The sequence below is a fragment of the Eucyclogobius newberryi genome, unplaced genomic scaffold (assembly GCF_026437365.1).
Source record: "Eucyclogobius newberryi isolate DKJ021-1_F unplaced genomic scaffold, fEucNew1.0.hap1 SCAF_10, whole genome shotgun sequence".
Classification (NCBI taxonomy): domain Eukaryota; kingdom Metazoa; phylum Chordata; class Actinopteri; order Gobiiformes; family Gobiidae; genus Eucyclogobius; species Eucyclogobius newberryi.
This window is the reverse complement of record NW_027315724.1, coordinates 31,069,520-31,096,645: the sequence shown is the minus strand read 5'-3', so window position 1 is coordinate 31,096,645 and position 27,126 is coordinate 31,069,520. Positions and strand designations below refer to the sequence as shown.

Below are 27,126 nucleotides of genomic sequence, written 5' to 3'. Positions count from 1 at the left end.
ACCCTACATGTTTGAGTCTGAATTGAATCTTTAATAATTGCAGTAGTAGGTATAGAGACGTAGGCGGAGAGGTTATAGATGAAAACCAAAATGGAATACATTACATACAGGATTACTCAAACATGCATGAATTGAAATACAACTTTGAGCAAACTAATTATGAAATGTCATGATTAAAAACATATAATGATTGAAGTTGTAGTGCGCCTGAAAAGATGTTTTACAATGAAAGAATAGGCAAAAACAAATGGTCGGCGCACTTCTATAAGGTGTCGATTAAACATAATTACCCCGCTGTTAAAATCATATGCAATCAAATTTAACTGCCGGTGTTGTCTTTTTTATGGTTCAGATATGGATAGTAATAAAACAATATAATGCAAAGGGAATTCTGAAATATTTCTCACACAGAAAGACAAGTTATTGCTTAGCGCAGAACAGAATATTTATGGCTCTTCATTACATTGTATGGCTCTATAGGGCACGGTCCGCTGTCAAGTGTGTGTCTCCAGCATGGTCACCGAGACGCTAAAAAAAACAACCTGATGTGTGGGTCTTTGAGAACCGTCCACGGCTGTGTCTGCTGCAGCCACCGCCGCAGTAAATAACATATGGGCTTGTTATCTACACTCCGAGCTGGAGAACCGGCTTCCAAATCCTGCAACTTCCTCATTAGACTTGAGTTCAAGGGCCTGGCACAAAGACGGAGGGAGAGCGACTACAGTGAGACGGAGAGAGGAAAGATGTGACAAAGAGAACTCGCACTCACGCCACAGCCAAATTGGGACTGGGACTAAACTGTGATCTAAACCTGGACTGGACTAGGAGCAAACCAGGGCGAGAACATGTCCAAACCAGGGTGAGAACAAGACAAGAGGGTGCTGTATGTATTGCGGAATAGAAATGCAAAATGATATACAATATTGTAATCTGCAGCGATTTCGTGCATTTTTGCAGTTCTTTCATCATTCTCTATTTTCTGTTGGTTACATACGTTTTTGGAAAAGCGCTCTTAACTATTACGTATCTCTGTGATCTCACCACATATTTGACCCGAAGTGCACTCACGAGCTGGCTGGATTTCATGTAAAAGTTGGACATAATTTGAACAAAAATCGATATTGATACATGGAAAAAATAAGGTGGAACAAGAAGCAAATTCCACAAAACGAGAGAAGAATTTGACTTAATTTATATCAAATAGATGATGCCGTTTTTTTATGCTAGTTGTTAGAAAACACATGGAAAAAATACATCTCACAAGATCATGTACAATCATGAGGCAGTTCTAATAAGATCTTGTGGCAAGAGGCCCATAAAAAAGTCAGAATAAACTCACAATTTGCTTCTGAATCCTTACAATTCCAGTCAAATAAATCATCAACCGACTATTCAACTTCCAAACGTACAGAACCCAAATCCCTATTATTTCTATTTTCACTAATATGTTTGATGACTTTGCATAGACAAACACTTCCTGACACAAGCCTCACCCGATTGACAATGAAGCAGACACTCAACATCGTCAGAACACATTTGCATCGATACCTCTGCGAAAAGGTTTGCTCTCTGGATATAAAGTGGCGATGGGGTCTGACAGCGCGCCTTGTATACGTCATGTCTACAGCGGTAACACAGGAGCAGCTGGAGCTCGGTGTGTGGGGGGGCGGCGCTCTGTGGGGCGCTCTCCTACTGGTGTGTCAGGTGCTCCTTCTCTACCGGCTGTTCTTGGCGCCACAGCCACAGAACTGCTGAGGCAACCGCACATCAGGAGAGCGGCGGTCCCATAATGCAACAGCAGCGTGCCGTCTGTACTCTCTACACAAAACAACTCGGGACGGAGCTTCAGCAAAAAAATGAATAAAACAACAACAACCCTATGACAGATTTGTTGACGTTGTTCATGTCACTACCTGTTTCTGCAAAGTTTGGAATGTTCTGTGTCTGATCCTTGAAAAAATATAAAATGACAACATTTCATTTGTGGATATATGTGTTTTAAAACTATTTATTATTCTGAACACAACTCTGACAAACTCATAGGTCAAATTCAGAACCACAGCTTTACAATTCAAGGTGACGGTAGCTGTGGTTTTTGCTAGAACTACACCATATTGGAAGCACAAATGTTGTGGAACCCACAAATACATCTACAAACTCAACAATATTAAGATACTACATAACAGAAGTAATGTATCTATACTTGTATCATTATTAAGAGTGTAAATGTTTCTAAATGATAGTAGGAAACCAAGAGTAAGCGCAAAACTCCAAATGCGACAGGTGATCACAATGCTTTTCCTGTCGTTTCCCCTTTGCCTCGCGGTGTGAAGTGATGATATTTTGTCATGTACACACAAATGCCTTAAAATAGAGAGCACATAACTGACTTAATGTGTTGATATATTGTTCATTGTGCATTGTCTTGGATCTATATCTCTGCGGCCACAAAATATCACATAGGGATCATAGGGACTTGTTTCATTAGTTTCATCGTTAGATCTAAGTCTCTATTGAGCAGCTGTCTGTGCACTAATCAACGACACATAATACTTATGCAGTATTTGATTTCTTTCATGGTTATAATTAGTTTGACATCCCTCACACCATTGACCACTGTCCTTGTCATTATTGTAGCGTGGTCACAATCGACTACATTTCCAGAGAAATGCAAACCCTATTTTTGTCATGGCTAATGTTCACTATGCTCTTAAATGCACTTAGATGCGCTAAAAAGCTTGTACATCCACCTTATGTTAAGCTCTTTAATATCACTGGTTAGCATCTTTCATTTGTCTTGGATTCATAGGGGAATTCTCAACACCTGCAATGAGAAAGAATGAGTAAATTATCTTTAAAATGTCTTTAAAATGTTTGGACTTCCACTGTAAGTAACCAAAAATATACTTGGTGCTTTTCATACACTCAAAGCCTTCACTGTCAGCCACAGCCACACACAGATTTCTACCTCGTATCAGTGGCATCTCTCCATTTGAACATCATGACTCCATCTAGTGGTACAACATGACACCACAGGCTTCCCGAGAACCTAAGAAGTCTCTTTTGTAAGCATATTCTAAAGTTTCCACTGCTTTCTGCTCTTTCCTTGAACTGTAGTTTTGCTGAAGCAGCAGTCCTAAACCAAATAGGTTTGGCATAAGAACGAGGGTGATTTCACATGGGGCAGAAATGGGATATGGTCAGGCATAAAAGGCATCGAGATGCTTATGATCTCAAAATAACCCCGTCTAGACTAAGTGACATAATGAGGAATGGTATTTGGAAATGGAAGTGCAAAGGGCAGAAAGTGGTATTAAACAACTGGAAGCTAGGGACGATGTGGTGAGATGTGGCACTCCCTGAATCTATAACCTTGGATTTAGCTTGTCTGGCCATCTTTGTTTTTCTCATTATCATGGAGCATATGATACCATAAGCCTCTGAATCATCCCATGGCTTGAATGCAGAATATACTTCACCTTATTTGCATGCGCCTCATACTTTCTGTATGTCAAGCTGAGAGTAAAATGATGTTGTTACCATGGAGGATTTGCCGTGGCATGAATCCGTTGGGCCAAGATAATAAAGTACTACGTATATAGAGTAAAGGATATTTTCCTAATGCTACAGCTGTTATACAGTATCTACAAAACCTTTTCCTTTTTTGGCCTCCAAAGTTCCAAAGTTTAAAACATCTTTTGGACAGTTTTTCCCCCAATGAACCCAGATTGTGGAACTCTCTTCCCACCCAGCACGGCAAACTGACTTGAACATCTTTGGCAGATGTCTGAATCCCGGCTGGAATCACTTCTGAGTGGCCCACGTGATAAAGTAGTGTGAAATGTAAGAGATGACGCACTTATACTTGCGCTTTTCAAAATGTTGATTTTGAACAACCTTTGAAGCCCCAATAGACAGGTGTTCCAAAAAAATTGCCTTTTCACTTCAACACATAATGCATCAGGTTTGTCCAATGTAATTAATAATAAATATCAAATAAATAAAGAAGTGGCAGATGGCTACAGTGCTTGTTAGCAAAACCTTTCAACATTAAACTTCTGCCATTTTCACCTCGCGTGCTTGGCCAATTAAATGTTCATGTGGTTAATGCCCAAAGCCCACTGCACCGGCTCTCAACCATTAAACATTGCCGTCCACTACATTTCGGAAAAAATAATATATTGCAATTGGGTCTTATTTTTATACAAAGCTAATGTAATCATGTATCTCTCTTAGCTGTCTCTTTGGGGCCAATAATCCACTTTTTTATGTTGCTTATTTAGCCAAATTGTGAAAAGTATTAAAAACATAAAACAAAAAAAAACACAATGATAAAAATGGCTGAGAAATATTGACTCTATTCTACTTGAATGATTAAATGTACATATTTGGATTTTTATTTGTTTGAGAAAATACAAAAACACAAGTCCTCATAAAAGAACTGTCAAACAGCACAATTGACAGATCAAGCGTGGATTTCACCTTTTCATAATGCACCGAGCAGAGAATAAAAGCCTCCGTTATCCTGGATTGTGCCTGATTTAGCACTTTGAATGCGCTCGACGATTCCGCGACAGTGCTTAGTCCTAATCTAAAGAGGGATTCTTTATCAACACAAGCACATTGCAGAGATAACACAGCGATTCATTCACTTTCCCCTTCAGCATCCCCAACCTCCTCCTTCAAAACTTTATAATAAGTAAGGAGATATGTTTGAACTTTTTCAACCTCACACCGAGCTAATAATTAACTAGCTACTACCAGCTACTTCCTGGTTGATGGATAAAATACTGTATTTTCCAGGCTATAAGTCGCACCTTTTTTCATAGTTTTGGCCGGGGTGCGACTTATACTTATATTTATACTTATATACTTACTCTGGAGCAACTTATATGTGATATTATTTGTTATTTTCACACTTGCAACCTTATTTCATACTCCAGTGCAACTTATATATGTTTTTTTCTTCTCTGTCATGCATTTTTTGGCTGGTGTGACTTATACTCCAGTGCGACTTATAGTCCGGAAAATACGGTAATGTTATAACTGACTTATTTTGACCCATCTTTAAAACAAGAAACATGGTCATTAAGTTTTATACATGGCCTGGTTTTGCTCCGACACATTTTGGGAGAAATGTGTAAATATCGTGGTAAATATCTTCCCCAAGAAAATGCTCAGTAAATACTGGATATGGCAACCACGTCCTGAAATATTACGATGAGGTTCCAATTTACTAATGGACTTTTTGGATTAACTCAAAATTACTCCAATGCACTTCTTTGAACAGCTCTTGGTTGTAGATCAAGCTAGTACCTAAAAGCTTTTTAATTTGCATGTAATGGGCTTGGACTTGGAGGTAGGTTAAATGCTGCCTTTCAGGGAAAAACATGCACAGGATTTCCAAGCGTTTTCAGCTCAGTAAAGGGAAATAAACATTATAATATGGCTTTTTGCAAAAAACATTGACTATTGAACATAAAACCTGTCATTTTTGCAGACAATTAAACACAACTCAACACCAATTCCTTTTAGTCACATGTATTTTGTTCATTTTGCCATAGCGACCGTGTTTAACTCAATGCAGACATGTTCTAATGGCCCTAATGGCCCATGGTCTCATTTCACTGGTCACTTTTCCTCTCTCTTTCAGGGCAGGCGGTGGGTTGACCTTGTTTTATAGAAAGCAGAAAAGTAATTGGCTGTAAAGCTTCAAAGCACTAAAAGCTAAAGAGCTGCTAGTATTTCCCACTGATTATCTTCTAATGGTTTCAAATTAGCCGAGCGTGATCACATACCACATCAGTCCTCTCGCTGTCATATGGAGACCAGAGGGGGGCGACAGGGGGAGTTTAAGCACGACATAATGACAGGACACGACAAATGATGTATCGGAAAATATAGCAGTGTTTGGAGTCTTGATACTTTGTGTAACTGCGGTTTGAGCTGTATTTAAGAATAAAAACATATGTTAACTATATCTAAGGCCCGTAGTTGCTGTGGAAGTCAGTGAAGGAGTGTAAAATAAGCTAAAGTAAATGGTATTTGGTTAGGGAATGATCTGGCATTGGGAAAAAGCAGGATATTTACAAACTGAAATCAGAATCAGAATCAGAGCGGGTTTATTGCCAGTGTCAATGAACAGAATTCACAAACATAGGAACTTGTCTTGGTGATAAAACTATTAACAATGAATAAATCAAAAGAGAAACTATTTAAATCTACTATGGGATAAAAATATCAATAAGCTATAAGATGAAAAATAAGAAAAAAATAAGAAAAAAATAAATAAAAATAGGCTTGATATGGCAAATTTAGTCAATTAAAGTGACATTTTATTGAAATTTAAGAGGTTATAACTTGCGTGTTTCTCAAACCTGTAGCCGTCAACAATAGTGCAGCTGAGCACTGCAGCTTGCCTCGCTGTGACTGTTCAAAGAATAATTTCATGCTCAATGTGACTGCTCTGTAAAAGGACAAGGCAGCGAAGGCCATTATTCTCACTCTCCTCAAAATGCACAGATCAAAGAATCAACGGCCGTGGAAAATTTAGAAATCTATAGGAAGAGAAAAAAAATTGCTGTCTACTATGTCGGGGATAGTATTTTTTTAAACTATTGATCAATATGTACTGATAATATGTTAGTTTTATAATAATATGTTAGTATTAACCTTTAACAAGAACCACAGAGTTATGGATCTATGTGAATATGAGTTGCGCACTTCGTTTTCATTATATATTGAACTAAGTCTGTATATTAATGTGAAATGTTGATTTGTGCTTAGCCTTATCAGTTACTCTTCAAAATCACATGGACTCTTCACGTTCACTGGCCAATCCCGAGTCTTCAAGGTATTTTTCAAGTTGATGCATTGCCTTTAATGAGGACTTTTCTATAGAAAGATTCGACCGACAATGTAATCTCTATTGATGCTATTGTCGGGCAATTATTCTATCTTGTATAAGCGCTTATCGCATTGTCTCCAAGAACATGTTGTCTTCTAATCCTACTCTTGAGTTTTAGTTTAGATTAATGTGCTCAATGTGCAGCACCAGTGAGAATAATCACAGCTAATCCAATGCAATGAGTTACTTTGCATATTGTTAGCACTGATCATATTCTTGTTAATGTAATTTATTCATTTGGAAAACTATAATGAGCCTTAGATGTTGAGGTTCTATTGGATTAAATAATGCATAGGATCAAACAAGTGCACCAGAGGGACAGATTGTGTTGTTCAGGACGCAGTCAGACGGAGAGTTTGGACATGTTCAGAGAGTCGACTGGTTTGGAAATAAACCAACAACAACATCAAAATAACCCTGTATAATAATGATAATAAAAATGTGAGGTTGTCATAGAAGATAAGGTTAGGTGGATAGATTGGGAAATATATGGTATAGTTAAACGGACAATAATATGTATGCCCTTTGGTAAACTAAAGTACACAGTAATTGCTTGGTCAGTCAATCCCTTTGTATGTTTTGTCTGTTTGCATTTGCTCTTTGAAGTCTGAAGTAAAAGTTTAAACCAAGGCCAGTGTATTTATAACATTTCCATCTTAGATGTTTATTTTTGAAGTAGAAAAAATTGTTTTGTTTAGAAGAGCATTAATGGAAGCCTGCTGTGTTTGCTCAGCGAGACCTGCCAAATGTGAAAAACAAATAACTCCCAAACCCTGGTGTTTACAGCAAATTGTAACTCTTCATTGTAGTGAAGAGTTTGCTTACATTTCAACCATGATATTATAGTTTTCTTTTGCGCAATTGTCCGTCTCGTAAATTGGAGTTAATGTCCCAGCGAGCCAGAGGAAGCTCTATTACATCTGGGTTCTTAAAGCTGCTACGAGAGGACAAACTTGAGGACTTGATGAAGGCACTAAACCAGTAACTGGATTCTTTCTGCTGCCAGGATTGTACATTTGATAACCCTGAACATGCTCTGAAAAAGACTGTAAGATGTCCGAGGGATTCCGGACATTGATTGGTTTAAATCATTCTCGACGATGTTGTGTGCAGTATGTGACATTAACATTAACATTCACCCACTGATTTGCTCATATATAACGGGGCTGTTAAAAACACACAAAAGCAATACCTAGATCAGAGGAGGGTGGCACTACTTTTTGTAGAAAAGAAGAGTTTTTAACACCACTTTTTTACTTTAGTAACAGGAAGTTTTGGATCCTTTTCACATTGTGAGTAAGTTTATGTACACTTCAAACCTTATACCTTATCTTCCAAAATTATTTGTTTTTATGTCTATTCCTTGAAAAAAAAGTGCATTATTTAATGTTTTGTTTGTCCAATTACATTAACTAAATCATAAATCATATTTCGAATACATTTTGCATCCAAACTGTTCTCAGTACTCAAGCGTAGTTTCAACTACTTTTGTTTACTCTTACTTGAGTACTATTATTTTGAAGTAACATTACTCTTACTTTTGGCTATTCCACCCACCTCTGACCTAAATGCAAGTTAATACTAAAACCAGCATCAAAGCACAATTTAAAGTAGTATCAAGTACAAATACTGAACAAAAATCTCAGAAATAGGGCAACATTTGAACACTTTAAAACACCATGAATAGTTAATCTTTAACAAACTAGTAACTTGTTTCAGAATTATGATACATTTGGGATTCATCATTTAAAACACACTATATTTTTAGAATAGTAGTTTATGTTCCTTCATTCAATAGTCCCATTTCTCTCATTATATTGAAGAAAAGGCTTTTGATACCAGCCTTTTCTTCTTTTTCTTAGTATTGCAATAGATTTTGAAATGCTAGTGTTGTATTCAGTACAGCATGTGGTTCTCAAACATGGGTCCAAATCAAACAGTGAATCATACGCTCTGAACAGCCTGTCTCTGCACGTTAGAGCGGCCGAGACACTAGAGCAGTTTAAATCCTTGTTAAAAAAAAAACAAAAAACTACCTTTTCTCTCTTGCCTTTTAAACACGATCTGAGCTGAGTTAGTGTCTTTATCGACTGCATGTGTATTTTAATTCTTTGTATATATGTATTATTGCACTGTGGGCTTTTTAAGTTGTAAGTGCGCTTTATAGCCAAACCTTAATATTGATATTCCTCTGTAGCATCTAATCGTATCACAATCTTTTGCCTCTTGCCTGAACTGTCCTCAGAATCTCAACATATCTCGCTGGACATCACCCGGCCTATGGAGCTAGAGTGCTTTTGTACAGAGCTGGCCTTTTCAACATTGTTCTTGAAGGTTAACCTCTGACAAAGATTTCAATTCGCTCCTCTCTATCCGGCACCTTTACTTTTCAGTGCCGACAGCTGGACACCACCACCACCACCACACAACCCAAATGTCACTCAGCCCCCTCAATACCAATATTCTTAATTCTTCTCCTCCATTCATTGAGGCGACGGAGTTATCACTGTACGAGTAGTTTCCTCCGCCATCTATTTTTCATCTATGCGTCCTGCAGATTAATTCATAAGCTTTCAACCAATCAGCTGCTCTGCTTTGGCCCTATCCCGCTTGCTGGTTTTGGAGGGGGGGGAAACACAATTGGATTCTTTGTCATCGGGATTGAGTTGTGTGTAAGCAGCCTTGCCTTGCTCCGCTCCTCCATCACGCCGTATCGCAGAAATAGATCTTCATTTCGGCGCAGTCATTTGGCTGCTGACTCCATTTAAAAAGCTGTTTGGTGAGATTGTGACCGTCCCGTCAACTGGGATTAGAGAGATGGGTAACTCGTGACCGTCGTCTGCATTTGTGAAATATGAATGCCGGAATGGGCGGGGAGTACAGTAGTTTGTTAGGTATGCAAAAGTTTCAATTCTGGGATAAGATATTCCTTTATTGTCCACACATGGGGAAATTTTGTTGTTGCAACACAGGTAGATACAGAGGAAAAGGACAGATAAGTTATAATAGATATACTCTTAATAAAACAAAAACTCTTATAAACAAAAACTTCTTTAGACAGAACCTCTCATTTCTTAATAAGGAGGGGGAAAATAAATAAAGATAAAATAAAATAAAAACAGCTAGCCTAAGACCAAATAATACTAATAATAATGGTAAAATAAACACTCTATTTTCATCAGTTATATGCACATGAATGTGACATTATTGCGTGTGAGTACGACAGTGATTGCACATGAATATAAGTATAAGAACTTCTGTTTAATATACTTTTTTGAAGAGTTGGAGCACTGGTGCCAGACATTTTTGAAAAATAGTAGGACTTTAGATAACAGATAACTGCATTTTCCCCTGAGAATGCATATTTTGGGTATCATTTTCAAAGCTGGTATCCACACCTGAAACTCGAGGGCAACTGGGAGGGAATATTACGAGTTCAGACTTCAGAGTGTTCCAGCTGGATTTACGTTCAAGCAATATGGCTAATGCATAGGCTAAAGGAATGTAAATGTTAAATGCTTCTATTGTGTTAAAAAAAACAAAATATCATTATAACTTGTAAAATATGTTAACATTGTTCTTAACCTCTCCATTTGCATCAATAACCAGACTTGAAAAAGAGCAGATTATAGCCTCAGATCCAGAACGAGGCCTAGTTCTGAACCAAGTCTTAACACATTATAGGTCACATCAGGCTTAAAACATCTTGAACTGGATAACATCTGATTCAGATAATGTCAAAAGCATAGGGTTTTAACATTCTGACATAACATAGTGCACTAAGGACAAACTCAGCTTAGGAGGCAATATAGTGCTGATTGTTGCTCGCTTCCGTTCATGGCCAGACACGACACGTTTGTCAGGCTTCTTTGCTGAGAAGCCCCTGACTGAACAGCCCTGTTGTAGTACGTCACACTTCATCTCATCTATCTACCGTGGACGGGCACAATCACAGTTACCAGCTACCTGAAATGCACCATAAGTACTGGTATTAGCAGTGGAAGTAGGAGGATAAGGACTGTTTGGACCCGACCTGTCAGAAGCAGTGATCTTTGCCTGCTGTGCGTGTTTTGAGTTGAAGGAGGAAATAGGAGAACCCCGAGGAAACACAAGGGCAACATGGAAAGGCCACACAGAAAGACCATAAGATGCCTGGAAATGTATCCACTACCTTGAGAGAGTGTGAGCTAATGATGGTAAACCATTAGAGGTATGTGAGCTGATATTGCTCTAAAGGAATTAGAAGAAGTGATGTTTTAATTGATAATAAAGCGATAAAGCATGTAAAAAAAACAAAAACAAATAAAAACAACCACCACAGATAATTGCTGAATGGAGCAGATCCATGAGCGATAAAGCAAGATGAAGGACGATGATGCAATAGTCATCAGGACTAGATATTTAATGAGAATTGTATGCAGGAAATGCAGCAGATCATTAATGATTGACATTTCCTTTGGAGCGCCTGCGGAGCTCAGTAGGATCCGAGCGGTAAGGGCAAGAAAACTTGGGCTAAGTGCCCTCTTTACAAGCGCTGCACACATGGAGAAAAGCACATTTAAAATAAGTACACAGGCTGTCATTATAATTATTACAAATCAGTGTCAAGACATCAGTGTTCCACTCTTCACCCGCGGCAAACACAATGGGATCGAGGGCTGTGAGAAGATCTTGGGGGATGAGGATTGAAATGAGAAGAGCTGAGCCAAAAAGAATATCCGGGCAGAGAAAGCTCCCACATGGAGAACAGGTGAAAACACCCAGCAGTTAATGCAGTGCTTCTGTATCAAGCACAGACCAATCCAGCTGGATAATAGACTGGGACAAAAGAGTGACAGACTTCATCGCAAAGGTTTTTTGATATGAATGAAACATAGTGCTCAGTGGAGGAAGGTGCGTGCCTAGCAACAAGAGAGGGACGAAGAGCCCGGAGTGAGGAAGAGGCCCGGTGATCCCTCTTTGCCTAAGCTTTTCCAGACCCCTATTAGAAAAGCACTGGGCGCAGACTGGACAAGCCGAGAAGGCGCTGCTGCCAGAGAATGCGAGACGGAAGAAAGATGATGGGGAAGTCCGCTTAACTCGTTTAAATTATATTGTGTATAGGTTTGCTAATAAAATCCCCTGTAAAGCAGTATACTTATACATAATTTATATCTGTAATCAGAATTGGTTTTGGTACAGTCAAGTTTTGTTAATGATCACATGCTATGCAATATCCCCTTACTTAATTGTGATATTTAATCATTCATAACTCCCCCCTGCCATACATGACCCGACATGTTCCTTCTGACATTTGCTGAAAATGTTTGAACAAAAAAAACTAAATTGAGGGGAATTTATTTTGTATCATATTATTTCAACTAGCAGAACTACTTTCTTTTTCTTTTATTTTCATTTGTATACAGGCTAGAGTTTAAATGCTTCCTCCAAAATAATCATCATTTTCTAAAAGCATTAAGAGGAGCACTCAGAGTATATCCTTGGACTCTAATGTGTTTAGTGCATTTCCCTCTTTGCATTTTAGTTTGAATATTTTACCAATAAAAAGTAAAAGAACAAAATTAGTTTCCCTTTCCTGCCTTGCTTCATATGTAAATAGTCAAAGTGCATTTTCTTTCATTTATTTGTGCACATATATAGTAGTTTTTGTGAATTTCTTAATATCGTTTTTGAATTGCTTTATGCCTGGTTTATTTGTAAAACAATGACTGCCTTCTCTTTCTCTTTTGTCCAATTTTCTTTCATAACATTGTCCCCAAATGATGAGCAATAAAACAGAACATGAGCATGAATGTAGAACAAAGGGACCAGTGGCTTTCAAAAATTATATAGAGCGCTCAGAAACATGATTGGACTGAAATTGACTTTATTATTTGATATTGCCTCTAAAACCCGTGCTTGTGCTCCACAACAAGCAAACACTGTCGGGCAGGGATTGGCAGGATAACAATAGCAGCAGTCCACTCATTTCATTCTCTTTTAAAGGGACTGGAACACATTTTTTACCGTGTTTTAAAGTTTTTAGCCGTCGCGTGAGGTCAAAACGCCGCTGTGGCCTCTGAAAGTCGTTGAAAAATATGTATTAACTCAATGTGGTGGTGAATAATTAGGATGCTAGGAATGTGTTAGAAAAGTGGGGAATTTGTTTGAACTGCTGCAAACTGATTAAAATGAATTAGTTCAGTTTTTCACGCTTTCATGTAAAATAGTCAAATCAGTTCCTTTAACTTGCAAAATAATGACTTACCTTCAGAGTATTTTGAGAGTTTTGTTGGAAAGCTCTGGCTGCCATGAGTCAAGGGCAACAGTAGTCCAAGAAAAGTCTAGTATGATTAATAAAATGTGTATGAATTTCATACACAACATTCTTCAGATACGATGTGTTGTATTATGAAAGAAACTGCAGCGTGTTATACCATGTTCTTTTGACACCAATTCATTTCTCTGGCAAAGAGTATGTGAACTCACACATCAGGCGGCTCAAAAATAAATACATAATAAATAATTGTATCTTCATGTCTTTACGTAGTATAATATTCCACAACCGTGACATGTTCTTGTAAAATTAGATCTCACAATATGAAAATGTTGTGTTGCAGTTATTGTGCGAAGAAGCATCACGATAACAATTATTCATCATCATTGACACTATCACCAAGCAACCGTGAAATTCTGTCATTCTGTGACTAGTTTTATGCAAACAAACTTTCCAATTATTAAAGTAATGTTTGTGTGACATAAAGAATCGGTACAATTGAACTGAAATGACGTCTGTGATTATACTGCACACATATTTTTGCTCCTATAAACGAATAAGCTGGACATCCGTAGAGACAAAAAACACAATCATTGCCTACATGGCCAACTGCATCCAAATATACAGTAGGCCCCGCCCCCTAAGCGGTGCAGTCAGCGAGGTCGATGTATTACAACGCTCCTCACGAGATGCTGCTTTGACCAATATCTCTGTAAACTCTCAATCCAACGACACAGTCACTCTTGTTTGCTTACATTATGTTTCCACTGTATTCATCACGTTCCTCCACCATACATCACGTCTGTGTTTCTGCCTTTCCCATCTGCATACATTATCCAGCAGCTTTACTTATGGCTAATGGAAACAGTGATATATGCCCTCGTGCCTCGTGACTGATTGCCTGAGAGCTGCTGACTTGCTTTGGCGCTTGCGTCTTCATTCATCCTGCTATTCCTCTTTCATTTTTCTTTTTTTTTAAACTTCAGGTGTAGTTTGTTTGTGTGATTCTTGACATGGTGACGGCCAGGCAGAGCAATTATTAAAATATGGAGATGAAATGACGCTGCGTGTAACTTTGAGCATTAAAAAGGAAAGTAAAAAAACACATACGGTAGTCATTTATCAGAGTCTACTTTTCCAGTGACACGGGGGGCAATCCGTTTTCATAAGCTTCCTACCAGGGAAGCAGATTAAATTGCTTATTTGGATCCCGGCTTGCGAAAGTTTTCTGGACTAAGTGGCTCTAAAAGATGTAATAGTGTGGGGAAAAAAGGCTTTAAATCTTAGTTCTCACATCCATTTACTTGGCAAAACGTGCTTTTCTTTGATCCCTGCGAAATTAAGCAGAGGTAATAAATAACAGACTGAAAAACAACAGTGGAGACTAACATTTAAGAGCTTTTGCAGGTGCGTCGTGCAAGTTTTTTGTGAAAGTGAGATAGGGATATTTAAAGCTGCACTGTTTAGCTTTTCTGGTGGAAGGTCAGCCACCTGCTTTACTGTTTATTACATTGACTGTTTTTGAAAGTTATATCCGACATAGAAATCTACAAATGTTGAAACATATTATTAATTGTTTAGTATTGGCTCCAAAAACGTCATCATATTAATCATTCGTCATATTAATCTTACGGCTCCTTATTCTTTCAACTAACAACAATCAAGCCTTTTGAGTTGAACCCCTTTCTAAGGATAGCGTGGTAAAGAATATTTCACTTTTTGTTTTTTTTCTACTGACAGTGAAGGCATTGAACTTTGTGCCACTTTTTTGTTTTATGTGGATCAGCCCAGTAATTACAGAGATATAAACCAGGTCAACAAATCTGACACATAATTCTAGTATGAAGTCCTATTCTAAATGTGTCTGGGAGGGCATCTGACAAACATGACAAAAAAAAGCTACATTTTTATAAGGTTTTAGTACCCCATACAGTCTTTGAAGGTATGCAGCGCTTGTATTTCATCTTTTTGTATTAGTTCCCAATAAAATATGAATGACAGTAGCTCAAAAACCAAAAACAAAGACAAACAAAAAGATGGTGATGTACTTTTTATACCACAAAAAAAACATCCTTTGTGCTTTCTGTTTCATAAAGATATATCATTTTCCCCGCTCTGTTTTACAAGTTCTCTTTTGGAACGTTGTCCTGATTCCCTCGTCCTCTGTTGTGTCCGCAGTTCCAGCCAGTATCTACAAAGTGTCAGAAGATGTGATCGTGAACGAGGGCAGTAACGTCACGCTGAGCTGTTTGGCCAGCGGCAGACCGGACCCCATCATCACCTGGCGACTGCTCAACCCCTCAGGTGAGTCTCGGCCAATCAGCACTCATTAGCGTCCGAGCCGGAGCCAGAGGCGGAGTCAGGCTGTCTGATGTGCTCCAGCGCTCACGTCTCTCATGTGGAGTCATTATTCTAACATTAAACTCAAAGTTCCCTGATTTATAAGGTGATTTTTATTTTTTATTTAATTTTTTAAGGATTCTTTCATCCATCCACTGTGTTTAAAGACTGTTCACAAAGTGCTGTACGTAGCTTATTTAAGATAACAAAAAACACAATAAATGTTTCTCAAATTACAAGCAATTTACTAAAAAATAATTACATAAATGGCAATAACTGAATTTAATAATATACATTTAAATAACACATTATACAAGACTTTGAATCTAAAACAAACAAACATTTGAAAAATTGGGTCTTAAGCCTTAATTGTATGTAATGGAGTTAATATCACATTGTTTAGCTGTATTATGATTCCTCAAGATATCAAATTAATGCTGAATTTGTAAGCTTGGGCATTAAAAAAAAAATTGCATAGTAATCTTTTTGGCATTCTAAATTGTCAAAATGTTTAAAATTTCAAAAATTTCAAGTAACTCCTTTTATGAAATTATTTTATTTACTTAGATTGGAAGTGTGCTTGTTTCCTGGATGTTGTTCCTATCAACTTGATTAAACCTTATTTTCATACTGTTACATTGAGCCTATGGTCCTTATTTGAATAATTTATGGAAAACACTTTCAGCAAATATTGTCTATCACCCTTTACCTCTACTAATCAAAACACTGACTGATTTAAGATTTGATCAAGTTACGTCTATGTTTAATATAACTACCAATTGATTGATTGCTTGGCTTATTTTAAACACTGGGGGTAAACGTTTGATAAAAAATTAGATTAAAAAATAGAATGTTTTTGCCACCATCATCTCCTCTATTAATGGGAAACACTGCAACGAAACGTCCATGCTTTTGACACTACTACACTCTTTAACTAATATACGTACTAGTTAGTGGGGTATGCAGCATGTGGAATTAGATTGATACATTTGGTAACGAATGCATGCTTATTTGTGTCGTTGCACTGAATGTCCTGATGATTGCACACGTTACATTTCTAGTTAACACCGACGACATGTGTTGTGGATTCTGCTTTCGTCTGTTTCCTTGTTCAGCTGTTCCTCTTGTGAATGATGGTGTCAGTTTGGAAGCATCTACAAGGAGTTTGCACCGATGAGACCTCCGTGTCACGTCCGCCGCGTGCTTTCCAAGGGATTTAATCCAATTTCAAAGAGAGGAAAAATGTCCCGCTGCTGATAAGCTCGTAGTGTGATGGATGGCGATGCTTAAGTTGACAGCGCTGAGGCTTGATAACGGCTTTGCTCTGATTGAAAGTTGTTCTATTTGTGCGTCTTTATCAATTACTGCTCAGGTTTGTCTGCTCTGCCAACATGTTTCATCAAATACATATGCTGCCTTCACCTGGAAGAAGTGGCGGATTTATTAGGCATCAGGCTGATTCTGTCTTAAGCCCCCGAGCTGGAGGGGCCCCCAATCAGGTGCTCTTCCGTACCATCATTGGCACAAAGCCCCGAAACACTTGCTATTCTCTCAGCGTCACAGTAAATGATGACAGCGTACCAAAAAAGTACTTTCTGAATGTCAAATATATTATATCTGTCCAAGCAATCTCCCCCACTGGTATTAGAATGGAATAGTCCATGAGAACGTGCTGAATGGGAGGGGACCCAGCTGCGCCAGTTTCAAAGACAATTTTAGGAACAACTGATGGGGACATTTCTAGTGTTGAGCAGGGTACAGTCCCCACATTTACAGGGTATAGTCCCCACATTTACAGGGTATAGTCCCCACATTTACAGGGTATAGTCCCCACATTTACAGGGTATAGTCCCCACATTTACAGGGTATAGTCCCCACATTTACAGGGTATAGTCCCCACATTTACAGGGTACAGTCCCCACATTTACAGGGTATAGTCCTCACATTTACAGGGTACAGCCCCCACATTTACAGGGTATAGTCCTCACATTTACAGGGTACAGCCCCCACATTTACAGTAAACTAAACCTGATCTTCCACGGACGGTAGATCAGGTTTAGTTTACCCACTACAACTAACGATTGGAACAGTTTGGAGACCTGCACAAACTTTACATCACTCCTTCATTCCCACGAAGTCTCTTTTCTCGGGCTTCGTCGTTAGCAATGGCTGGATTTAAGAGAAGATCACAGGTGGATCAGGGCCACTGGTAAAAACACTTATCTTTTAAATAAATGCAGAACAAACGCTGAAATTCAGTTCCATTCAGTTCAATTCAGTTCAATTCAGTTCAGTTTTGCCTTGGGCCCCCAAAGTTCTAAGTCCGCCCCTGCCTGGAAGCCTAAGCATTTGTGTGTTCAGTGAAATCCTGCAGAGCCATATGTTTAAAACTGTTTTTTGTACTAACATACAGTACAAAAGGAAAGGCCTCTTTTCATAAACTGTTTGCGGCGAAGAAAGCCTGGCCCAAAGGTTCAGATGGTTAGTTTTAAGTAAAGCTCTTCACAAAGTGTCTTCACACAGATGCACAGATTTTGTTCCAACAAAATGGAGTGAAAAGGATGTCGGAACGCCGCCATAAAGCACTTTTTTCCTCTGCATTTTTTCATCTTTTTTATTTGGAGAGAAAGTTTGGCTTTTTGAAGTGACTGAATGTAGAATAGGGACTGCATAGATTTGTTAGAAGCCTGCAAATACTTTCCTTGGGATCATAGTACAGGCAAATAACAGACATTGTTATTAAGATTTATAAAATATTGTTATTTAAAATTTGTTGCAGTATGTCTACTTTCCACGTCATATGGATCCAATGTCACAGTATAATATTTCAGTGCTGCGTTTATTGAGCTTGATTATTGAGGAAAAACTGAATGATGTAACAATTATTCACGATTACATGATCAAAACTGGGAAATCTGTAATTTTCTTCCATTCACTTAATCAAATTTGTGACCAGTTTTATGAAATGTTTCTTTCTGAAAAATAGGAAGCTAATACGACCCCAGAAAAGTACAGTATATACTGAATCAAAACTATTTATGTTTACTTCTAAAATGTTCAGAATTATTTGTTTATTGAGTATTTTGTGACCTAAATAATTACAATTAGAGATTAACCTAATAATCTTGACATGCCTTAAACTTGGATTATACTTTCCGCACGTACATTCAGCATGGAAATGAGACGCACGGAGGAAAGGTGGCAGTATTTATGGTCCGTGCAGTCGCAGCACAAGGGGGCGTGTCATCAAAAATTAAATTTCAAAAGCGAAAAAGAAGAATTTAACATTAATAAAGGATAGCCCATTTATTCTGACTATTGGACATGCGTTGATCCTAATTAAAGTCATCACCAACATGATTTGTAAATGTTGTTTATTAAAACAAGAAGACAACTTATACCACACATTCAGTAAAGTTTATACTATATTGATCCACAAGGGAAATTACTTGGACAATACATTCTAAATATTTCAAGTTTTCTACTATAAAGTCAAATACAAAATAAATGTATGATTAGGGTAAGAGAAGATCAAAATGGCAGCTTTATTATGTCATAATGTTATCCCAAAAATCATATGTCTGCCACACTTCTCCAGCAGACAGAAAACCAATATAATATCTCTTAAATTGTGTTTTGCCTGACACAAATCCCCAAAATTGGCACTCTAGGGAGGCTTTGTCTTTGTTAAGGCAGCAGTGAGCAGATAACCTTTGACTACATTCCGTGTGCTGAAAAAGCTGACCCAAAGATTTTGTTTCTAAGGGTGAAGTGTCCTTGTAACAGCGAGCAGTGGAAATGCACATAGAAGCTTGAGGCGTTTAGATCCGGTGCTTCTACGCTCTCTGCAAAGCCAGTTGATGTTGTTATTTTATCTGTGGGCGAGCAGGTGTGCCCCTTGCCCCAGAATCTGAGGCCAGTGCATGTGGATGTGCGTGCATGAGAGAGTTAATGATGTCTGGCTGCCAATAGTATCTCAGCTGAATATCTTTAGTGCTAACATTAGGCTAACACTGCCCCACACAGCCAGCACGTCTCCAAGGCATGAGCTGGGATCACTGAGGTTCAAAAGTCACCAAATGGTCGAGTAAACATGAAGGCTTGATTAAAAAAAAATGTGTACCGTACTTTTCGGACTTTAAGCCGCTACTTTTTTCCCACACATTGAACCCTGCGGTCATTACAACGGTGCGTCTAATTTATAGATTTTACTGGCAAACGGCCACAAGGGGACACTCTAGCAGTAAGTGCAATTATTTGACACACTGTAGAAGAAGATGTCAGTGGAAAGTGGTCACTTTCCAGGGGACACGTTGTGTTTTCTATGTTTTAAGCTTCAAAACTATGTGTATTTTATTACAATCCGATTCATATTCACAGAGAAATGAGTCTAATGAGGAAGTGAATCTAGACGCGGCAGAATACAAAGACACACAGAGCACATGCAATATATGGCAGTCTGCAGTTTAGAATCTGCCACATTGAATTGAGACTTTCATGGCCAGACTTGACTCACGAGTGTGCATCACGCGCACTCGTTACGTTGTAACATGATATATTTACACATATTATGTGTAAATATGTCATGTTACTACGAGAAGATGAACCAGATGTGAAGACGCAGACACAGGTAAATCAGCTCACACAGTCATCAAGGACATAAGTTAAACTTCAAAATGCTGTAGGTTTTATTAAACAATCCAACTCATATTCACTGAGAAATTAGTCTAATTAGTCCCGCAGTACAGCGGACTGGAGGTGCACCGGAAGAACTCCGGTTCAAAAGACGCATCACTACTGCATTTATCTATGTGCAAATATCTCATGTTATAACGTGGGCACGTGCGGTTTATTGAAAGGTGCATGTACAAGTTATATTTTTTTGTAAATTCCGTGTGCGCGGCTTTTACTCAGGAGCGCTGTACAGTCTGAAATGTATGGTATATGTTATTTCTCTAAAATGCCTGACTAAAAGGCCCCCAATTCAAACTGAAACAGTTTCTGAACCCTTTGAAGAAGAAACAAAAGGCTGGGCTTTCAGTGAAGCGGAGACTCTGCTTCTGATTTACTCTCATTGTAAGTGGAAAGAAGATATGCACAAAGAAACATACCATTTAAAATCCTGGCAAGGTTTTCTTTTTCGTTCTTTTCTGTGCTGGGAAACTTATACTGAAATAGTAAAAGAAAAGATCAAATGCACACATTACAGTGTATAAGACATCTTGTAAGGACTCGAAAAATAGAAGGGAAAAAAGTATTTTAACTGCACTCTATGACAGTTTGTGGCTGGTTGTGACAGGAAAACTAATTATTCACATCGAAATCCTGCCTGGATTTTCTTTTTCTTTATTTCGTTTTTTTCTATCCTTTTTTGTAAGTTTCATTAGAAGTAAAGTTACTATGAGGAGATGAGGAGATAGTGACTGATATATTGTAGATTGATAATTTGCTAAGTCTTGGCAATTCCATTTTTAGAGCTGAAACCGTTCATCATTAAAACAGAGATTTAGGGACTTGTTCTAAAATTAAATCCAGACGACAATTATTCAATAGGCCACTTGTGAAACATGTATTATAACTAATACTTGCACGTTGGTTCATTGTGGAGTTTGACCTAAAAAGTGTATTCTTTTAGAGGTTTAAACTGTTCTTAATGAATATTAGTCTTTTGTGATTTGACCTCTTTTTCACTGGGCTCAAAACAAACTATGTCTTCAAACTGACAAACACATAAGCTGCTCCAACTATCTGTATAAAGAAAAAATAAAATGTACAAATACTGGATTCACCTCTCAATAAGACGCAGTTGCCCACGTTGTAACATGAGATATTTACACATTTACTACATGGTAGTGTACTATATGTACTCCGGTTGTCTTTTGAACCGGGTTCTCTCGGCACAGCAGACCTAATTAGACTCATTTCTCAGTGGATAGTAATAAAACACACAGCATTTTCAAGCTTAACAAACAGAAAACACATCAGAGCTGTCCTTACTGTCCCCTCTGTCCTTAATTACTCTGTGTGAGCTGATTTACCTGTGTCTGTGTCTTCACATCTGGTTCATCTGCTCCTGAGCTTGTGCTTAGCAAGTGAGTAAGTGAGCAATTGAGATATTTACACGATAATATGGTCCACGGTAGTGATCCGTGGGTCAGATCTGGCCAAGAAAGTCTAATTTCAAGTTTCTAAACTGCAGACCGCGTTCACTTCCGCAATAGACTAATTTCTCCTTGAATATGAGTCTGACTGTTATTAAACACACACATACAGTACACAACGTGTCCCTTGGACAGTAACCACTATCCACTGATATCTTCTTCTACCGTCAAATGCTCGCGCTTCCTGCTAGATTGCCTGTTCTATAACGACCACCTGGAGGCAAAATCTATAAATTAGACGCACCATTGTATGGGCCATAGGGTTTAAAGCGTGGAAAAAAAGTCGCAGCTTGAAGTCTGAAAATATGGTAAGTTGTTTAAATTAGGAACTAATCTACACATTAGATGATTGTCCTCCAACCGCTAATTAAGAATAGGCACCGTAAATATATTTGTGTTGGAATAGTGTCATCAAAACAGTGCAGAAAATAGTAAAGAACTGCTCAGATGCACAACATATATACGCTGAAATCTGGTGAGGACAGAATAAAACACATTTACTACTTTTACTGCTCCGTTTCTATTGAAGTTTCCTCTTCTGTGATCCGTAAAGTGTGGCCTCTGCTTGCACAGCTGACAGCCCCACAGCCTCTATAACCTGTGTGATAAATGATGCCCCCTGGACTGTATTAGTTTAAATTGCTCTGTTGCAGTCAGCCTTTGTTTATGAGATAGTTAATAGTGGTGCTTCTGAGGGTGTCCACACTCATTATGGGTGTCATCTGTTCCTACGCTGCATGTGCACTCCAGCTTCTCTGTCCCCACAAACTTATTTATTCCTCAATTATTGTATCTCCGCTTGGCTATCTCGGATCTAATTAGATTACAACTGACATGTATGGTTGGGTAATAGCAGAATAGCAAACTAAATTAAAAGCAAAAATAAAGAGATAATTTCAAGGCCTGCTTTAGAGAGAATGCTATTCCGCTTTTAATTTGGCGCTTTCAAAGATACTGCACAGATTTGTCATTGAAATAAGAAGTTGGCTGGGTGATTACTGCCTCTTCAACAGGCTATATTACTAATTAGTGATCTGAAAGACTGAAAGAATTTATTCTATTGTCTTGTAAGGATTTGCAAATGGATTTTTAGACACGCTATGTCGAAACAACATAGTGGGCGACTTTATATTGGTTTCATATGATGCAGAACAATAAATGTCAAATAAAAAGATAATGATGTGACCATTTTGGTTAGATGTTGGGCCTTTAAAAAGAAAGATTGGAACACAACCCTGAGGGTCAAAAAAATAAAAAGACACATATTATGTGTCTTTTTATTTTTTATTTGATTTTAAATTCACACAACACAGAAAGAGAGACAAAAACATAACACGAATAACACAAGGCATGCAATGAAATGAGATTATGGCACATGAGATTAGACACAAACTAGAAGAAATTTTCTTCTAGTTTGTGTCTAGATTTCTTGTTGTTGACGTCTTCTTCCCTAGTTCTTCTTCTCTACCTTGCCATATAAATCCTGAAACTGTGTAGTCCCACTCACCAAATAACCGGTTGGGGACATTTGTCTTTTTCAATCTCGTTAAGTTATGATGGGTGGTATTACCAACATCATTGTTTTATCAAAATCTCTGCTATGGAAAACCTGTGCTCTTCACCATCTTCACATGAGTGAAAAGTAGTAGTTTATTTCGATATGTTGTCCTGCGTTCACCCTCACTATTCTGAACTGTTCTGGACCCTGCCACGCTGCTCCACTGAGGAAATCAACCTGCTGAACTCTGAACTGTGCTCTGTCAAATCCTCTTTGTAAAGTCATTGTGCACTATTCAGTTCACTTGTAAAACTGCAGAGGAATACTCAGTAAATGTAAATATGTTGTGAGGGTACTACATTTTCATAGTTACACCTAAGTTACAATGTAAATTGATTCTGTTTAATCCAGGGATTTAGTTGATAAAAGACAGATTTATAGTGTTTTTTTTTATTCTCATGGCTGTTTGTTTTCACATGAACACTAGAGGCAAGGTGGGTGAGGTGTCTTGCCCGAGGACACAACAACAGTACGCACTGGTCTGAGTTGTAAAGTGTTCTTACCCCTCACGACTGCAGCTGGTAGAGGTCTGCCATCCAACACGGCTTCACTTCTGAGATCTGACATTCTCAAGGTGACATTCATTTACATCCCTGGCATAAACAGTATTGATGTTAATGGCACAAATTACTTCTTACGAATCACAGAGTAATTAAAAGTGAGCAGAAGACCAAACAAATTAAGATTTTTACTTGCAAATGAATGCATTGTCTGGAGAAGTTTCACACTTACATCTGCAAGGGAAAAAAGAAGTAAAAAAGGAAGTCTCTCTATGGTAAAGTGCCTGGGATGACAATGCGATCGGCCTTGCTTCATTATGAATAAGGAGGCGGGCTGTTGCCTGCTTTCCAAACAGGGCACTCATTAAAATAGTGCATGCTCCAGTCCACCCAGATATATATGTGTTGTTTTCTTTCCACCGCTAAAGAAGATAACAAGCTCAAGTTGTTACCCTCACCACAATTACAAATAATGACCTGCTTAAAACGCATGGGACTATTAACCCACTAGTCCATATGTGCAAGGCAATGTATTAATTGGCCATTAAGAAAGCACTGTTGTCAAGGATAAACCCAGAACAGACGGTATCAGACCAAGCCAGGGCTAACACCAGAAGAATTCAAATATAAGCAGTCTAATAACAAATGTCTATTTTAACTTGAGTGTTTTATTTATTCCTAATAGTGTTGCTTAATTAACTACATCTTTGGTGTTTCTTTGAGACCTAATCAGCCGAGCTTAACAAAAGTAAAGGTCCTGACACATTTAATGTTAAAAGTAGTTACTGCCGCTTGGATTGTCTATAGGAATATAGAAAAGGTTTTATTTTATTACTACTCGTAAGAGATTTATTTAAGAGAAATAGTTGCATCACAAGAGTAATATCTCTTGTGATGTAATATTTTTAAATGTTTTACTTTTAGATTCGTATAAGCTTGACATCAAATTAAATCTTTCATTTTGTACATTTCTGTTGGAAATGGAAGACAAGTTGAGTCATTTAAGTGCATTTGAATTGTTCAAAAGAGCACCATAAAATGTGTTGAATTGACATTTTCTAAACATGATAGGCAAATAACTCAAAGCATAAACTGCTCAAATCGGTAGCATACAAACATTTCATGTTTAGTGCCATTTATAGAATAGATTTTTGGCACTAAAGGATTTGGAAAAACTTCAGAAGTGGCCAATTCATCTAACTGTCCCCAAACACAGCGAGGCATCGTTTCTACCTGTGAGAGTCTGCAAACACAGCAGCCTTCAGTTCCTGTAGTTCTGATCAGGACACTTTTAGATTTGGAGTGTCAGTGTGTGGGACGCTGTGAATATTGACTCAGAGTTTGCTTGTTGCTTCTGAAGGGAATGATCAATAGACCTGAGAGGAGTGAAGGAGAGCGGAGATAAGGACAGGAGGCAGAAAGAAGAGTTTGTGTGAAAGGATAGAGCCTCTTCTGTGACAGAGCATGTTCATTATTCCAACAGAAAACAACATGAACCCCTCCACCGGTCCCATTCACTAACAAATACACACTTGGATTTTGTGTTCAAAGTATATGCCATTCAAAATATGAATTGCTAACGATTGATATTTAGAAATGTATGTAGCGTGTGCTCTTATCCATCTTCCTCCGCTTATCAGGGGCCGTATCGCAGGGGCAGCAGTCTAAGCAGGGACTCCCAGATTTACCTCTACCCACACTCAGCTGGCTCCTCTCGACATGGAGGAGCAGCGGCTCTACTCCAAGCTCCTTCCATGTGACTGAGCTCTTCACCCTATCTCTAAGGGAGCGCCCAGCCACCCTGCAACCTGGAAACTCATTTCAACCGCTTGTTTCCACGATCTTGTCCTTTCGGTCATTACCCAAAGCTCATGACCATAGGTGAGGGTATGAACGTAGACCGACCGGTAAATCGAGAGTTTTGCCTTTCGACTCAGCTCCTTCTTCACCACAACAGGCCGCTGCACCGATCCGCCTGTCGATCTCACGCTCCATCCTTCCCTCACTCATGAGCAAGACCTCGAGATACATGAACTCCTCCACTTGGGGCAAGGACTCCCCGCCCACCTGAAGAGGGCAAACCACCTTTTTCCGGTCGAGAACCATGGCCTCGGATTTGGAGGTGCTGATTCTCATCCCAGCCGCTTCACACTCGGCTGCAAACCGTCCCAGTGCATGTTGGGGGTTTGCAAACAGCAGAGATGAGATCCTGTGGTCCCCAAACCGGACACCCTCCGACCCCTGACTGCGCCTAGAAATTCTGTCCATAACTATGAACAGAACCGGTGACAAAGGGCAGCCCTGGCGGAGTCCAACATGCACTGGGATCAGGTCTGACTTACTGCCGGCAATGCGAACACAGCTCCTGCTCCGGTCATACAGGGACCGGACAGCCCTGAGCGAAGGGCCACACTGATAAAAATAAAACATTTTTATCCTACATTACCACTATGTTTGACCATTAATACTTCTTAAATATGTGTAAATTGTAATGTATAATTGTAAATGTTCATTTTTTTAAAAGAGGTACTTCAATGCTTTGACTTAACTAGATGTATTTTTACGTGATACTATTACTTTCATTCTGTGTATTTAACAAAATTGGTCTTCCACCACTGAATTATTGGAGGCTTGCACTGACTCCCTGCATGTTGTTATGTCCATGGGAAATGCACTTTTACGGTTAAAATGTTTCTGTGAATCAGAAAAACCTATTTAAAAGTTTCATATTCTCAGACTTTAGAAAATTATAGTAGTTGTTTTTTTGTTTTGGCCCATATGCTTTATTAGACAGTGTCACGTGAGATGATTCGCTGCAGGTTGCTCACGTGGAGCGCGTGTGTTATCCACTCGACCACCAAGTGGCACTGTTGGACTTTTTTTCATTTTTTAAAACATATTTTCTTCGACCTGTATCACGTATTCCCCAAATCTTTCCAAATCTATAGTAAACTGGCCTATAGACGGAATATCTTGCCTGTTAGTTTCACTTGGCTTCTTCCCGGTGTGTGTCCACCACTTTTTCTTTTTTAACTACCCCAGAATAGACTATAAAGGTCGCAGACTCGCTCCTGGGCTGTGGGGGTCTGTGAGACTGACAGCTTCCTGTGGTGCACAATGAGGAGAGGAAATTGAGCTTTTGGTCAAGCAAGGATTCTCCACCGCCCCAAAATAAAAGTCAGACCAGCATGAAAAATACATGCCCTGTTGCCTCTGGTTGCCCACGATATGAAACAAACCCGGGAGGAATGTAAAAATAGAAGTTATGCTGCCCTCCAGCAGGTACAATTATAAATGATCGATTTGATCTGTAATATTTTTATAATTTGTTATGGCAACTCTGGAGGTTAATTAATGTTCATTTTAATCATGGGAGAGCCTCTGACCTTTTCTATTATAGTTTG

The 27,126-nt window shown here is 38.6% G+C and overlaps 1 protein-coding gene across 1 annotated transcript in view; it reads left to right on the top strand.

Annotated features, from left to right (window-relative positions):
- lsamp (limbic system associated membrane protein) overlaps positions 1 to 27,126 on the top strand; it is a 248,899-nt gene that overhangs the window by 174,937 nt on the left and 46,836 nt on the right. The window contains exon 4 of the mRNA XM_072454838.1: positions 15,342 to 15,467. Coding sequence (XP_072310939.1) covers positions 15,342 to 15,467 — 126 coding nt within the window. The remainder of the gene's footprint in view (positions 1 to 15,341; positions 15,468 to 27,126) is intronic.